This window comes from Falco rusticolus, chromosome 5, assembly GCF_015220075.1.
Source record: "Falco rusticolus isolate bFalRus1 chromosome 5, bFalRus1.pri, whole genome shotgun sequence".
Classification (NCBI taxonomy): domain Eukaryota; kingdom Metazoa; phylum Chordata; class Aves; order Falconiformes; family Falconidae; genus Falco; species Falco rusticolus.
In genome coordinates, this window is record NC_051191.1 from 88,671,909 (window position 1) to 88,685,958 (window position 14,050).

The window sequence follows — 14,050 nt, forward strand, 5'->3', positions numbered from 1 at the left end:
TTGTGATAGACTACAAAATAATTATTAAAGCAACTTGAGCTGAAGAGTTGAAGGTTTAGGTACGTGTCCTGCAGTCCTATCACCGATGCTGTAATGGGTTTTGTCATTGTTAGGTAGGCACGAGTACAGGTCCAAGACATGTGCAGCGTTCCCGTGGCTCTGACAGGCAAAGGTGTGTGCACGGGAGTTAGCTGCCACTTGGTCTGTCTTTGCAGAAAACTTGTACAATGAAGCTATTTGCTCTTGAGACTCAAATATTTGCCTGTGCTGATGGGGAGTGACGTGTCCCTTGTCTGTGCATGCACTGTTTGGTGGCAGCAGTTGCCTGGCTGATCAGCACGTGTTGGCCGGCCAGTCTGAGCAGAAGGAGCACCAAACCCCTACTGCTGCCATTGCCCATCCAAATGATACTGAGCATGAAACAGAATTGAGGCGTGTGTCTGTTTGGATGTTTCAAACAGAGAAGAAGGGGAAGCTAAGGGGACATTTTCCACAGACCTGTGGGAAATGAGGCTCTGAGTGTTGTGGTTTGCTGTACAGTGTTAGATTTCGCTGTAGATGTTAAAGAATTTCTGGAATAAGGTTAGGTGTGGTTTTGGACAGACTTTGGACTTTTTTCTGTGGATTCTTGAGGTCTACATTTTAAGGTTGAAAAAACGAAACTGGGTAGATTTTCTCAGTTTCTCTACAGAAGTCCTAAGTTCTTTCAAAATGTGTGTTGATCCTCTCATTGACACAGGTAATAATCCAACAGTGGTTACATTCTTCATAGGGAATGTTTCCTGCCAGAGTGGGGCTGGGGTTGTCAAGTGTCTGAGAGATTACATCATGTTCTGCGCACTGTGATTCTTGCTTTGTAACTAAAACAGCCTTTCCTTCTGTCTTACATTCATTGTACAACCAAGAGGGGAAAGGTACTTTGGTAGAAGAGCGTGTTCTCAGCAGCCGATAATTTTGCAGCAGGAAGACGTTTTAGGGCTTTTCTAAGTAAGAGTTGGGGGGGGGGGGGGGGGGCATGGGACATCATGTGAATTTCAAGACAGATCGCTCTTTTGAAATAACTCAGAACAGATGAGATCATCAGACTTTTAAAAAATCAGGTGACCCTCCAGCTTTTCAGCTGCTTGTCATGGGTTCAGGAGAAATAAGTCTAATCCTAAAATGTAACCGTCTCTTCATCACGGGCTTCTACCAGAGCAAGGTCATTTGTTGTTCTTCCTTAATTTCTGTCTTTCCTCAAGGTACAGTTTTTTTCATGTTTCTGTATTTGAAAGGTCAGAAGTTAGTGGCTTACTCATTATCTTGGTCAGCAGTGAATGCTTCAGCTGATACTTGTCTGGAATGACCAGGCTGGTTGTGAATTGCTGATGAGCTGATTAAAAAGGTTGAAGAAACTTCACAGAATTTAAGTCTTGCTTTTGTTTTTCATTTTTGCTTCATAATAGGTAAATTATGAAGTCTAAAAGTTTCATAAATTATTTTTGTGGGTGTGTTCGTTATACACAAATGAAACTATTGAAGTTCTTCCTTGTCCCTTACTAGTCTTACAAGAGATTCTACATTTTTTGTGGAAATAATTTATTATCAAAATGAGCACCAAGAAAGCTGGTCACGGCATTCCAGGCATTTCTGTTAATGTTAATTTCAAAATGTTATTTTGAAGTTAGTTTCAAAACCTGTTAATGAAATAGCTATAAATGGCTAACTAAAATCTTTTCTGCGTAGCAGAGAAAGTGAAAGTTTACAGGTTATTAAGGTGTTGCCTTTTACCAAATCTCCTTACACCATAGACTTTTAATCTAGACAGACTATAAAATTTTAACATACAAAGAATACAAACAAACAGGTGAAACTTGAACCAAACTAACGCAACTCAGCATTTCATCATCGGTGACTATGAGCTGGTGCCTCCTCCCCCGTGCTTGGTACTCATCTTGATTAACACAGATCAGTGCAAGGAATTCAATAGGGAACTGTTAACATCCACACAGAGCCAATTAAAATGTTTTATGAATAGAAGGTATACATTAAATGACATAAATTTGACTTGACTTGGGTTACAGAACAAATGAAAAATGAAGGGCTTTGTTTGCCACAGTGCCTATATTGTAGCCATTTTACATCTTATAAAGTCAGTGTATATATTTATATTTGCTTTAATAGTGTTTTATATTGATTTATATTTAATATATATTTTAATATTTTAAATTGCATAAATATAAATATTAATATTTTATATTTGATAGTGTTTATTTGTTTATAATGATTACTAGTCTACACAACTATGTTGCTAAGTGCAAGCATTTAGAATTCTTAAGGGGGGAATCTGCAGATTCATTTAACACAAACTCCTGCCTCTTACTGGAATGATATAACTGTATTTTTAATTTCTTTAACTTTAGAGTTTGTTTCATCATTTTTTAAGACTGCTTCTAGAAAATGTTTCTGATCTTCAGAATTATAAATGAATTTTTGGGGTGTTTGGTGGGGTTTCTTTTTGTTTTTGCAATGAAATGAAGAGGGCTTACCTGTTACCCAAAGTACAATGCAGATGAGCTCTAGGAAATACAGTCTTATGTCAGCAGTGACTCCAGTGAACATGAAAATAGAACAATAGTATTTGGTAACATCAAAATGTGTCTCCATTTTCATGTATTTTTCTTATTCAACAGATCAATTGGAAGTGTTTCTATCTTTGTTACATCCTTGCTTGCTGCAGCTACTAGGATGCTTAAGACTGATTTATTTTTTTTTTTAATTGAAAAAATATCCATAGTGTTTCATTGTACCTGCAATCACTTATTTTTTGACTTAGTTTTCTGTAGCTGGGGTGGGTTTCACCTAGAGGAAAAATCAAAAGGGTTATGCTTTCTTTCTCTAAACCAAATGCCTTGAGGATTTCATTTCCTGAACTACTTCAAAAATATGTTTTGTTATTTCACAAGACAAAAGCAAGGATGTTATCACTTAGTCCTAACACGGAATTGTCTGAGTGAGTCAAGGTACAGGGATGCACCACAGATTGTGACCTATAATTCTCATTTCTCGGCAATTTCAAAACCTCTCAATATTGTTGAGAGTACTGTATCCACACATCCCTAGCAATGTGGCCACTCAGGTTTTTAACACCTGTTTCCCTATATAATGTAAGTCATTGCCTTCTTCCCCAGAAAGTCTTTTACTTTTCATTGTTGTCTGTCTGGAAGTTGTTCTGTAGCTTAAATAATAACATAGTCAACAGACTGTGGTTTTTCTTCTAAATGGCTTTTGATATTCAACAATTTTATATTAAAAAATGGAAAGAGGATGATTTTTTAAAAAATACTTATTTACCTCCTGCTGCTGTGGCAGCAGTATATCATGTAGAATGCAAAAAGGAGCTGGTGAAAAGAAAATGCTTTCTGTTAATACCTTGGGGTCTCTGTGTTAATTTAGTAGTAAATCTCATTTAAATCTGGGTGTAACTGACTGCTCAGCTGTTGTACAGAACGAAATAGGGTTACCTGGTGTTGCGTGCATCTGAATTCAGAGGTCTTCAGACTTTTTTTTTTTTTGTGCCTATCTATGGTCTTCTGAGTTTTGAGAATTACTTGTGTAGCAGCCTTCTGAGAGAACACAGCTCCTGCAGGTACATTCTTCAAGAGCAGAGGGAGGGGATGCTGAGAGCAGAGCAAGGACTGTATTCAGGATGTGACTGAAGTGGGGTTTCAGGAATGGAGTGACACATGCCTCGTGTCCACAGCATGGCCAAGGGGTTGTTATTCATGGAGGAAGTAGTAGGCGGGAGAAGCAACAGGATCTCTTTTGTTCAGGAGCTACTGTGCTGCGTTACTGTCCCTTAGTGAGGGCTTGAGACAAAAAGCAGTTTTATTTGGAGAGCAGGGGATCTTTGTGTTGTTGCCAGCAACTTGTGTTGTTTCTCAGAAGACTTTCTCATACGTCTTCTGTTCCAGAATTCATGGCACTTCTATGTTCAAACAGGTCTAAGAACCCTGGGCTTTAAGATGGAGTTGTAATGTAGCCTGTTAAAGCAGTGGCCTGTGAATGTTCTGAGCAAGCAGCGGTGACCCAGCTCTAGACCACACTTGAAATGTCTGTGTTTTCAGCAGTTTTATTAATTCTTTCCTAAACAAAGCCAGCTGTTAATCACTGTATTTAAATCTCTTGTATAAATGTGTAGAGTTGTAAGAAGATGCTTATGTACATTCACGTGTGCTTCTATATTTTTTTTTTTTTTTAAGAGTAAAACAGGTTCACGGAAGATTAAAAATAGAAAAGAATTAATTGTGGTAAAACTAGGATAGATTAAATATGAAACAGTGAAGAGGAGATCTATTCCAAATATCCAATTAGAGGAATGAACAACACAGGTGAAGTGAGAGGATATAATAAATATATTTGCATTAAAGAATAGTTTTATTGTGTCATTAGCAGTACTACCAACTGTTCATGCATCCAGGAGGTGCACTTGCTATGTGTGGGAGCTGGGGGGGCTCTGGCTGAGGGAGGGGTGTCAGGAGGGAAACTTCTCTCAAATAATCAACAGATTAAAAAGTGCAAGAACCACTGTGTTGAAGTTGTGGTTTAGTGTGTGATATTTGGTAGATGGGGGCTACATGTGCTGTCTTATAGTGGTAGAAGGCAAATATTAAAAAGGAATATTTTTTAATACCGACTTGATCCAGCTGCAGAGGAAACATTGCTTGGGTTATGTTTAGCAACCTTTACTTTTATTTTTTTTTTTCTTTTGTGCCAGCTCTATGCGGCCACTGAAGCCATCCTCATCGCATTGGTGGGCGCAACTCCTCCTTACCACTGGGATCTCCAAGAGCTCTCAGCAAATCAGAGCCATAGCAACCAGTCAGTGAGCGAGCAGAGAGCTTTTGGGGAATGGCTTCTGAACGCCAATGGCAGTGAGGTGCATAAGCACGTACACTTCAGCAGCAGCTTCACATCAATAGTCTCTGAGGTAAGTCGGAAATGTGTTTTGCTGCCTTGTGTCTGATCTTACCGAGTCGGTTGCAGGGAGCTGGTTGTACTGCTGCTTTCTTCCATACTAATGCATGTTTTGATTAACAAATGAAACAGGTGCTACCTCCAAGTAGAGAACAGGTAATCTGCTCATATCTTTACTGGCAACAAAAACTAGCTTTATTTTGCTGTGCAGACTCTGACCAAAGTTCTGCTCTAAAACTTCCCACCTTTTCCATGTGGAAGTTATGTATTGGATCCTGTAGCCTGGTTCCACAATTGAGCCGGAATCGTGCTGTCCATTGTACTAATGTGCTCAAAATCCTTTATGGACCCTGAGCTCGCTCTGGCCACCTCTTGAGATTCCCTTGCTAAGGTCAAATGCATATAGTGCATCCATCATGCAGCTAGCCAGCAGTGGAGGAACTGGAGGGAAAGTAGCTTCTGCAGTCTTTGTAACTCCAGATAGGGGGAAGACATGGGCACTAGGGAGTCAGGTGGACAAAGCAACTCCCCCATCCCATCCCAAACCAAGCTTTAGCTTTATTGGTGTGGTCTCTGTGTTTTCTAAGTGTCTTCTTTCATGGGTCTAGCCACAATCCCTACAGAAATTATTCCAGCCTCTGCACTGATGTGTGCAACACCTGCCCTTCCTGGGGCCTTCAGTATCTGTTAATGTCAAATTGTTCCGTGCGAGAGCCCTGTCTGAGTGCATCTGCTAAAAGACCTGAATTTAGAGCTGTACAGTTGAGTCAAGTGTAGTACCACCTGATAATTCATGGCTATTGTCCAGAGGTATTAATGCTATCTGAATTACTCCTCCAAAGCACTTTATTGGTTATGAGCATATTAATGTAAGCTGCCAGTTTTGGAATAGTACCAAACAGTTGTGTACAACAGGCATTTCCTCTTATTCTGGTAATAAAGAGGATATGAGTACTTATGCCACTATTTAAATTAAAATCGTAATGGACAGTGGGGTTTTGTAAGTGTTATTGAAAGCTCAGTAAGGTTTTCAGACTTTCTCTGGACTTTTTTGCTTTTCAGTTTATCCAAGAGTCTTTCATTCTCTTAAACTTGACAAGTCAGACATTTGTGGACCTTAGCAGTGTTTTAGGACATAAATTTTATGAAGATTCTTATGCATTTTACTTGCATAAATAAATTGAGGTAAAGAACAAAGTTTACTTGAAAAATACAAAACTAAAAAACCCACAAAACTTAACAAAAACCAACAAACCTCAAACAAAAACAAACAAACAAAAAAAAAACCCCAGGCAACTTGTAGATTCTGCTTTGTAGTTCTTTTAACATATTTCTCAGTAAAGACCCATGTGTATAAAATCTTGTTAGCTCTCCTGTTTCCCACTGTTAAAGTATAATTTTTTTCAAAATTTCTTAGCTGAATGTGTGGTATATTTGGAAGTTGAATTGCATGCTAAATAGAAAGATTTTAGTGTGACTTGGGGGGGGGTATGTCATCACTGTCTACTTTATTGATGTGTAAAGAAGCTTTTTCTATACTTGAGGAGGATGTTTTTAATGCTTATCTTGTAGCATCACTTACTACTACCATGACCATTGCAAATTTGCACTGAAAAATACTCTGATGTAAATACATGTAACATACATGTACATACATGTACCATGCTTTATACAAGGGAAAAGCCTTGAGTCCTTTAAAGGGCTTCTTAGCTGTTGAGATTAATTTGCAGAACAAATTTTGCTTCGCAACCAAATTATCCCTTAATCCCTGAATGATTCAGAAAGCATGTAATGTCACTGAGTTTCAGTGTTGGCAGCTTTTTAAATTTTTATACCAAAAGTCAGGGTATGATTCTTGTAGCTCTTATAAAACAAACTGACCATGTTATTTCAAGATAAAATTAATCTCATGTGCTATTATTATACAAATGGATTTTTCTGGGAATTGTCTTTAAAATCTGGAGAAGCTTCAAAAACTGATTTGTGGTCATGTGGTTAGTTTTAGAATTGAATTTTGTCAGTCTTGATGTTTTATGGGCACATTACCTACCATATCCGTAAACACCTCGCCGTTAAAGTGACAATTCAAAATGAAGCATATACTGAGAATAAGTAAGTTGTTTTCTTGGAGCTTCTGAATGATTTTGTTTTGTTAGCTCCCCTAATCTTGGTGAGGTTTAATTGCATGGCTCTGTTCTCGTGGTGAGGTAGTTTATAACTGAGCTTTGAAATAATATAAGCTTTGCTAGAAAGGATATCTAATGGGATTTTGGTAGAGGAAGAGAAGATTATGAGGAGAAGATTAGAGTGTTATTGCTGGGATAATGACATAATCACCAGCTTACCAGCACAGGAAGAAAAGTTGGGTGTCACTAATAGGAAACATTATCTCAAGATGCAAGAGGAGTAGAAAAAGAACAGATGTGGAGTTTTTAGAATACAAAAGGAAATAACTTTTGAGCAGTGAGGGCATGGCTTATTTTCATTCTGCTTTTTTTTTGGTGGGGAAAAAATCTCCTGTCAGGTTCAAATTGAGACATTAAGTCTGTTAGAATGAAAACATATAAAGGTCACTTTTGTATTTGGAATTAAAAGAACAGGAAATGACAGGAAGTACACTGTAAAAAAGATGAGTATTTGCAATACCAGAAAACCTGTCTAACCAAAGTGTTTCTCAGTGACAAGACAGTTCTTGGAGGAGCATATGCAGGATTCTCTTTGGACGTAAACCACAATTTTTATTTTTGCATAGTATGCCTACACACTGTGGGTGACATGTATCAAGAGATAGTACTGAGTCTTTTTAAGCTAACAGACTTATGTGAAAAAAAGCAATAAAAGAGAGAGTGGGAGAAGACTGCAAAACCTACAATACTCTATGAGGGATCTGTCCCTGGTTTCAGAATCAACGACTGCATGTGATTTGGGGGAACGATGCAATTGGTTACTACCACCTGGTGAGTCTGGGAGACAGCAGTCGTGTTTTGGTGACCTGATGCTTAGGAGATGTATGTAAAGTTTGATCACTCTTAAAATATGTGTCATGCCCCTCCAGCTATTGGCTCTTGGTGAACTGCTGAACTTCTTGTATTCTGGTTAATTCACCTTTATTTGTTTTTCCCCTCCATCCAGTGGTTTTTAATTGGCAACACATCATACAAAGTCAGTGCTGCCAGTTCTTTCTACTTCAGTGGTGTGTTTATTGGAGCCATCTCCTTTGGGCAGCTCTCTGATCGCTTCGGGAGGAAGAAAGTCTATCTTACAGGTAACATCTAACGAAATGAATGAAGTAGTGGTGTTGTGCCTCTGAAGATCAATGGCAAGAGCTCAGTTTCTGCTGAGAGCTTGATACATAGCAGTGATGTGCTTTGAGTTTTATTTTTCTGTTTTGCCCTTCCAGTATTCTTCAGGAATATAAGTAGTGACAAATTAATATTTGACTTTTCAATCACCATCTGAATATCTGGGAGATGTTCTGGATTTAGGAATTGTACTGTAAGGGTTTTACACGCATTCATGTCATGCTCATGGGATCTCCACAGGTTGCAATTAATATTTCTAGTAATTTGTTAGCAGTGTTCTTACATATATAACCTGCTAGGAATTTGTTGCACTTTTTATCTCCTGTCTGCGTGATTTAATTTTTATATATTTGTGATCCTCATAGTGTTTTAAAGCTCGTAAGCTTTTTTACTGTCTCCGGATCAAACAACACTTGGAACTTCATTTTTTGTCTGTGTATTTATAAATTTGTATGTCAATGGATGAGCATGTAGAATTAAAAAACTTGATTATTTTTTGTTTTTAAAAGGAACAATCTCATTCAAAGCAGATAAAGGTGGGCCTGCTACACAGTGCAAACTCCCCATGTACTGTCCCCTGGTAACATTTCTCTAGCTTGTATAGGGCACTTTCCAAGAATGAGGGGAGGTATTTGGTCAGGTATGTAATCTGTGGCTCCTGTACAGGGATGAATATTAAGCCATCTTAACTGGAGCCAGACAGTAGTTCTGAGTATGTGAAAACATTGTCTGCTGTGAACTGAATTTGAAGGTTTAGTACTGCATATTACATATCAGAAACCACTCCTTTTGTGTGTCCCCTTTCATGGTACTGACTTCAGGTACTTAAACTTCTGCCCAAACCTGCATTGTAGTTGTTGACTATGATTACTTAGGATGGATCCTAGTGAACGTGAAGTAAAGATACTGATAAAATGCTTCTGCTTTTCTTTAGGTACTCCTCTGAAATGAAACCTTTTGTCTCGTTTTCCAGGTTTTGCTCTTGACATCTTGTTTGCCATTGCAAATGGATTCTCACCCTCATATGAATTCTTCGCCGTCTCTCGCTTCTTGGTAGGGATGATGAATGGTGGGATGTCACTGGTGGCCTTTGTTCTGCTGAATGAGTGTGTGGGTACTGCATACTGGGCGTTAGCAGGTAAAGTTTGAGTGCTAGTGTTTTTATTGTCAGAATTTATAAATTTCAGTCTCGTGCATCACTTGAGACACCCCAAAGCTAGCACCATAGCAGTTGCAAATTTTACTCTGCTTCAAGATCTTTATGTAATATGAACCTTAGACAAGCACAGTAGATGACTTAGGGCCATTCAGATCTCTGCATCACTCAAGCTGACAAAGGTCTAGTTGAAATGTCCCCTGTGAATATTACACAGTTAAATATTCGTCCAAGGTTCATGATAGCTGAGCTCTATCCATCGGAATTTTGCACTCTGCTAAACAGAGCTTAGTATTTGTACACTAAATAGAAATCCTTTCATTTCTGGCAGTTCTCAAAAAAAATTAATATATTTAAGCGTCTTATCTTCCCATTATATAAAAACCTTTTTTATATGTTAAAAAAACCAAAAATTGCCCCATGTAGTAATCAACTTTAGAATTTACAACAAAAGATACAGACACCTTAACTGTCTCGGTTGCCAGTGTTGAAGCTGTCCTTCAGGTATGATGTGTATAAATTGCACTGTTACAGCTCTGAGACCTGGCTTGCCCACCTGTGACAAGTGCCAAAGTGCTATGCTGAGACTGTTTTAAAACAGAGTATCTTAGAAATTGTGAGAGCTACAAATGAATACTATGTATTCCTAAAAATACCAGTTTTCCAATGCTTTGGGTTTTTTATATTTATTTTTATACATGGAAAGCTGAAACATACTTTTGGAATTACAAGACTCAACTGTTCATGGGGGCTTTTGTTGAGCAGGATGTAGAAAAGTGCATTTTGGTCTTGTGTTGATCTTTGCAATTAGATGTAATACTGCTGCCCTGCATGGGAAAAGGGTAGAATATTCTTTGGTCAGATGTGTTGCTGGGTGAATATTTCTTAATGAAGTGTTCTGTCTGTTCCCATGTGTTGAGAGTTAGTAATGTTCCTTCAAGGTGTGATAATGTTTTGTTTTTAATTGTGTGTTAGGATCTATTGGTGGCTTGTTCTTTGCTGTGGGAATTGCCCAGTATGCTTTATTAGGGTACTTCATTCGTTCCTGGAGGACTCTGGCTGTTGTGGTTAACCTGGAAGGAACAATCGTCTTTCTTCTCTCTCTGTAAGTTATTTTTTCAAACCGAGTTTCATCAAGAAAGGTGTCAATAAATAAATTTTAAAAAAACATACACCACCACCACCACCCCCCCCTCCCAAAAAAAACCCCAACACACACACACAAAACACCCAAGAAAAAAACCTAGGGAACAAACCAAACAGCTAAGTCAAAGTGCCTTTTGAGGATGGAACGAAATGGTGTAACTAAGGTATTTCTCTCAACCCCATGTAGACACCTCACGTTCTGTGCTTTCTTTAAATAGCAGTGCTGCAGTATTGGAAAATATAAGTGTACATGGTATTGTATATGCATTAGTACTGTAGATAGGAACACAGCAGAGTGTTGTAGAAGCATATCCTTGTCTTTAACCGGTGTATGCAGATGATCTAAACTCTTGTCTGGTGTGCTAGAAGACACTATATATGCATGTGAAAAGGTACAGAAATGTTTTTTGCAGTTAAGTGATAACATGATGTTTCTCTTATACTTGTGCTTACACAGAAGGAACAGCTTCAGAATTACTTGCACATACAGTCTTAAAGGTGACATGCAAAATGGGCAGCTTCCTTTTATTTTTCAAGTGTGATTAGGAAAGAATAGGAAGAAGGCTTCTTTAGATCAATATAGTAGGGGTTTTGTGTTTGTAGGCTTTTGCACTGAAAGCTATATGATGCAGCATGCTCTTCTTATATACTTCCTGACAGCAGAATCCCAGTAACTGAAAGAAGATAAATTTGCTGTTTAGATTTAGGGCTTTTTTCCTTCCAACATCTATTTAACTTCAGTAACCAACTTTCTGAATAAAGGTCTTTGCTAAAGAGTCAACACACCCTTTCAAAGGAAGCATCAGAACTCAGGGAAAGGTCTTAGAGGCTGTTCATGGGTGAAAGGCAGAGATGACACTTCTGATATTTCAAAACTTAGTGATGTTTGGGGGTTTTGGGGAAAAAAATTGTAACTTTCATATTGGTATGTACAGTTTCTCAAAGTGCTTTATGCTTAGAACTTCAGAGCTGTGCTCAGAGGCCTGTCTTACTGTAAGAAAGGATATTTTCTTATTCCAAATTTCACGCTGCCTGCCTCCCTCCCACATTACTTAAAAATTACTCTGTGCAGAAAATGCTACCAGATTTTTTTTCTATCATGAGGAAGAAAACATGTTCCTTTCTAAGCTGTTTTCTTTTATAAAAGCACAGATTCACTTTCCTTTATGTTTTAAATAAAGATGTCATTTCTTATCAGAGGCAAAAATCTTAAAAAGCTTCTGGCAAAAGACTAAATTTTATATTAGTTCTGGGAATCTGAAAATAATAGAACATTTGTTTTGAAGGCTCTGTTGGAGTTACAAACCTATAATGTGAACAGTGCATGTGGGGAGCAAGAGTATGACTTTGCACAGCCTCTGCCTTCCTGTCTACAGGAGAGAACTTGAGAAAAATTTGGAAAATGCGAAATGGTGTTACAAAAACATCCTGTTACTTGTAGTCATGTGGTGTCTCCTTAATTCTGAATTCTCTGAAGACAGGGTCCTAATGGTATACTGTGACTTGTAGTTTTGTGTATCTATGTAATATTCAATGTAATGCTTAGTATTTAAATTACATACAATGTTCCCTTTCAACATGTTTTGTCTCTGTTTCAATAAGTGAGTTTTATACCTGAAGGGTTGTTTGAAAAACTCTTTGTTATACCAAAATGTATTTCAGCCTTATTTATGTGGACAAGTCCAGCCTCATAGACAAGAAGTGCCCTAAAGCTGTCTGTGTTTGTGTGTTTCAGATTCATTCCAGAGTCCCCCCGCTGGCTCTATTCACAAGGCCGGCTGAATGAAGCAGAAGATGCCCTCTACCTCATTGCGAAGAGGAACCGCAAGCAAAAGTGCACTTTTTCATTAAAACTCCCAGCAGAGAGGAGCTCCAGAGAGGCTGGCAGCTTCTTGGATCTGTTCCGATATAAGATTCTCTTGGGACGCACCTTGATCATGATGTTTACCTGGTACTTGAAATACTTCGTAGGCTTTGTGCTGCTGTTGTCTTTTTAAGTCTTTGAGAGAAGATGTTGCTGAGAATTGGCCCATCCTGCAGATTGTGCTTGGTCTCAGCCTGTGGTGTTAGGGACACTGTACCTAAAAAGGATCCTTGTATTATAGCATTTCCTTAGTGCATTTGTAACATGAAGCCATTTTTACAGTCTAGTTCTTAGGTGTTTTATCTATGCGCTTCTGTCATGCTTTCTCAATCTCAGAATAGTTCAGAACTACCCCTTCTTTTCTGACCCTCGAAGGCAGCTGAGGTCAGTCATGCGGTCCTCCTCTTTGGCCCAGTGCTTTGTCAGTACTTTAAGTCACATGAGTTATTCATTGTTTTGTGTGTAAGGAGCCCATTAACAGGTGGGTGGCCTACCTTGTCTGAGTGTGTTTATTTTCTTAAGAGAAAGTGCTGCCAGTGGTAGTAAGGAGCAGGAACCCATGATGCGACCTCTTGTCACTAGCAGAAATTTAACTCCAAAAGTGTCTTGTCTTGTTTTCCATAGCTCTGCTGCCCCTGAGGTTATTTGGTGCTACTTGGAAATAAACCTTGTGTATGACATGGTATGGGGGTCCTCTGGCATTACCATTCATTCAGTTGCTTTTATAATGCATGTATTTGGGGAAGAGGTATTGATTAAGAAAAAAAAAAAAAGGTATTTTGTCAGCAGACAACACAGAGCTGTTTTCCTGTTCTTTTCCAGATGCTTACTGCAAAATAGTTGATTATTCTTTTTTTGTTCCTTAAATGAGAATTGCTGATTTCCTGCAGAATGAATTGGTGGCCTGTTCCATTCTTCTCTGTAAGGATAACAGTCAGTCAGGGTTACAAAAGAAAAGTAAAAAAATCAGAATTGGAAAATTAATAAAACTGGACCAGGATTTAGAAATTAGAAGGTGGAAGTGTCATCTGAACTGTTTGAGAAAGGATTTACACACAGTTGGAAAAATATGGATAAAAGTGAAATCTGATAAAAACAAAAAGGACCAAGATATCATTTGTCAAGTCAGATACTATAATCATGTTCTTATTTTAACTTTATTCTGGTTTATGCACATTCTTCTTAAGTGTAGTCTGAAGTTTAACTGAGTAGTAAGTCAGGAATTGGCTCTATGCAGAGACAAAATGGTTTCTTTACCTAGAAAACATCATATGCTTGTAGAGAAACATTTTAGACCTATCTTCGGAAACACTAAATGTAGTTTTTAGTGTATTGTGCCAGACCAGTGCTTTGATTTGGCAGGCAAAGCAGCAGCTCTGATTTTATTCTTTCTCTGTCTTTTGCAGGTTTGTGTGCAGCTTGGTTTACTATGGTCTTACCCTTAATGTGGGCGACTTAGGTGGAAGTATTTATGCCAATTTAGCCCTTTCAGGGTTGATAGAAATCCCAGCATACCCAATCTGTATTTATTTGATTAACCAGAAATGGTAAGTATGAAATTTATTAACCCATTCAGGGGGTTGTTATAATTTTTCTTAAAGATAATTTCTTGTATATTGCATCTCC

General features: G+C 38.2%; 1 protein-coding gene across 1 annotated transcript in view; it reads left to right on the top strand.

Moving 5' to 3' along the window:
- SLC22A15 (solute carrier family 22 member 15) overlaps window positions 1–14,050 on the top strand; it is a 41,336-nt gene that overhangs the window by 9,871 nt on the left and 17,415 nt on the right. The window contains exons 2-7 of the mRNA XM_037389444.1: window positions 4,757–4,969; window positions 8,089–8,221; window positions 9,232–9,396; window positions 10,390–10,519; window positions 12,296–12,511; window positions 13,831–13,971. Coding sequence (XP_037245341.1) covers window positions 4,757–4,969; window positions 8,089–8,221; window positions 9,232–9,396; window positions 10,390–10,519; window positions 12,296–12,511; window positions 13,831–13,971 — 998 coding nt within the window. The remainder of the gene's footprint in view (window positions 1–4,756; window positions 4,970–8,088; window positions 8,222–9,231; window positions 9,397–10,389; window positions 10,520–12,295; window positions 12,512–13,830; window positions 13,972–14,050) is intronic.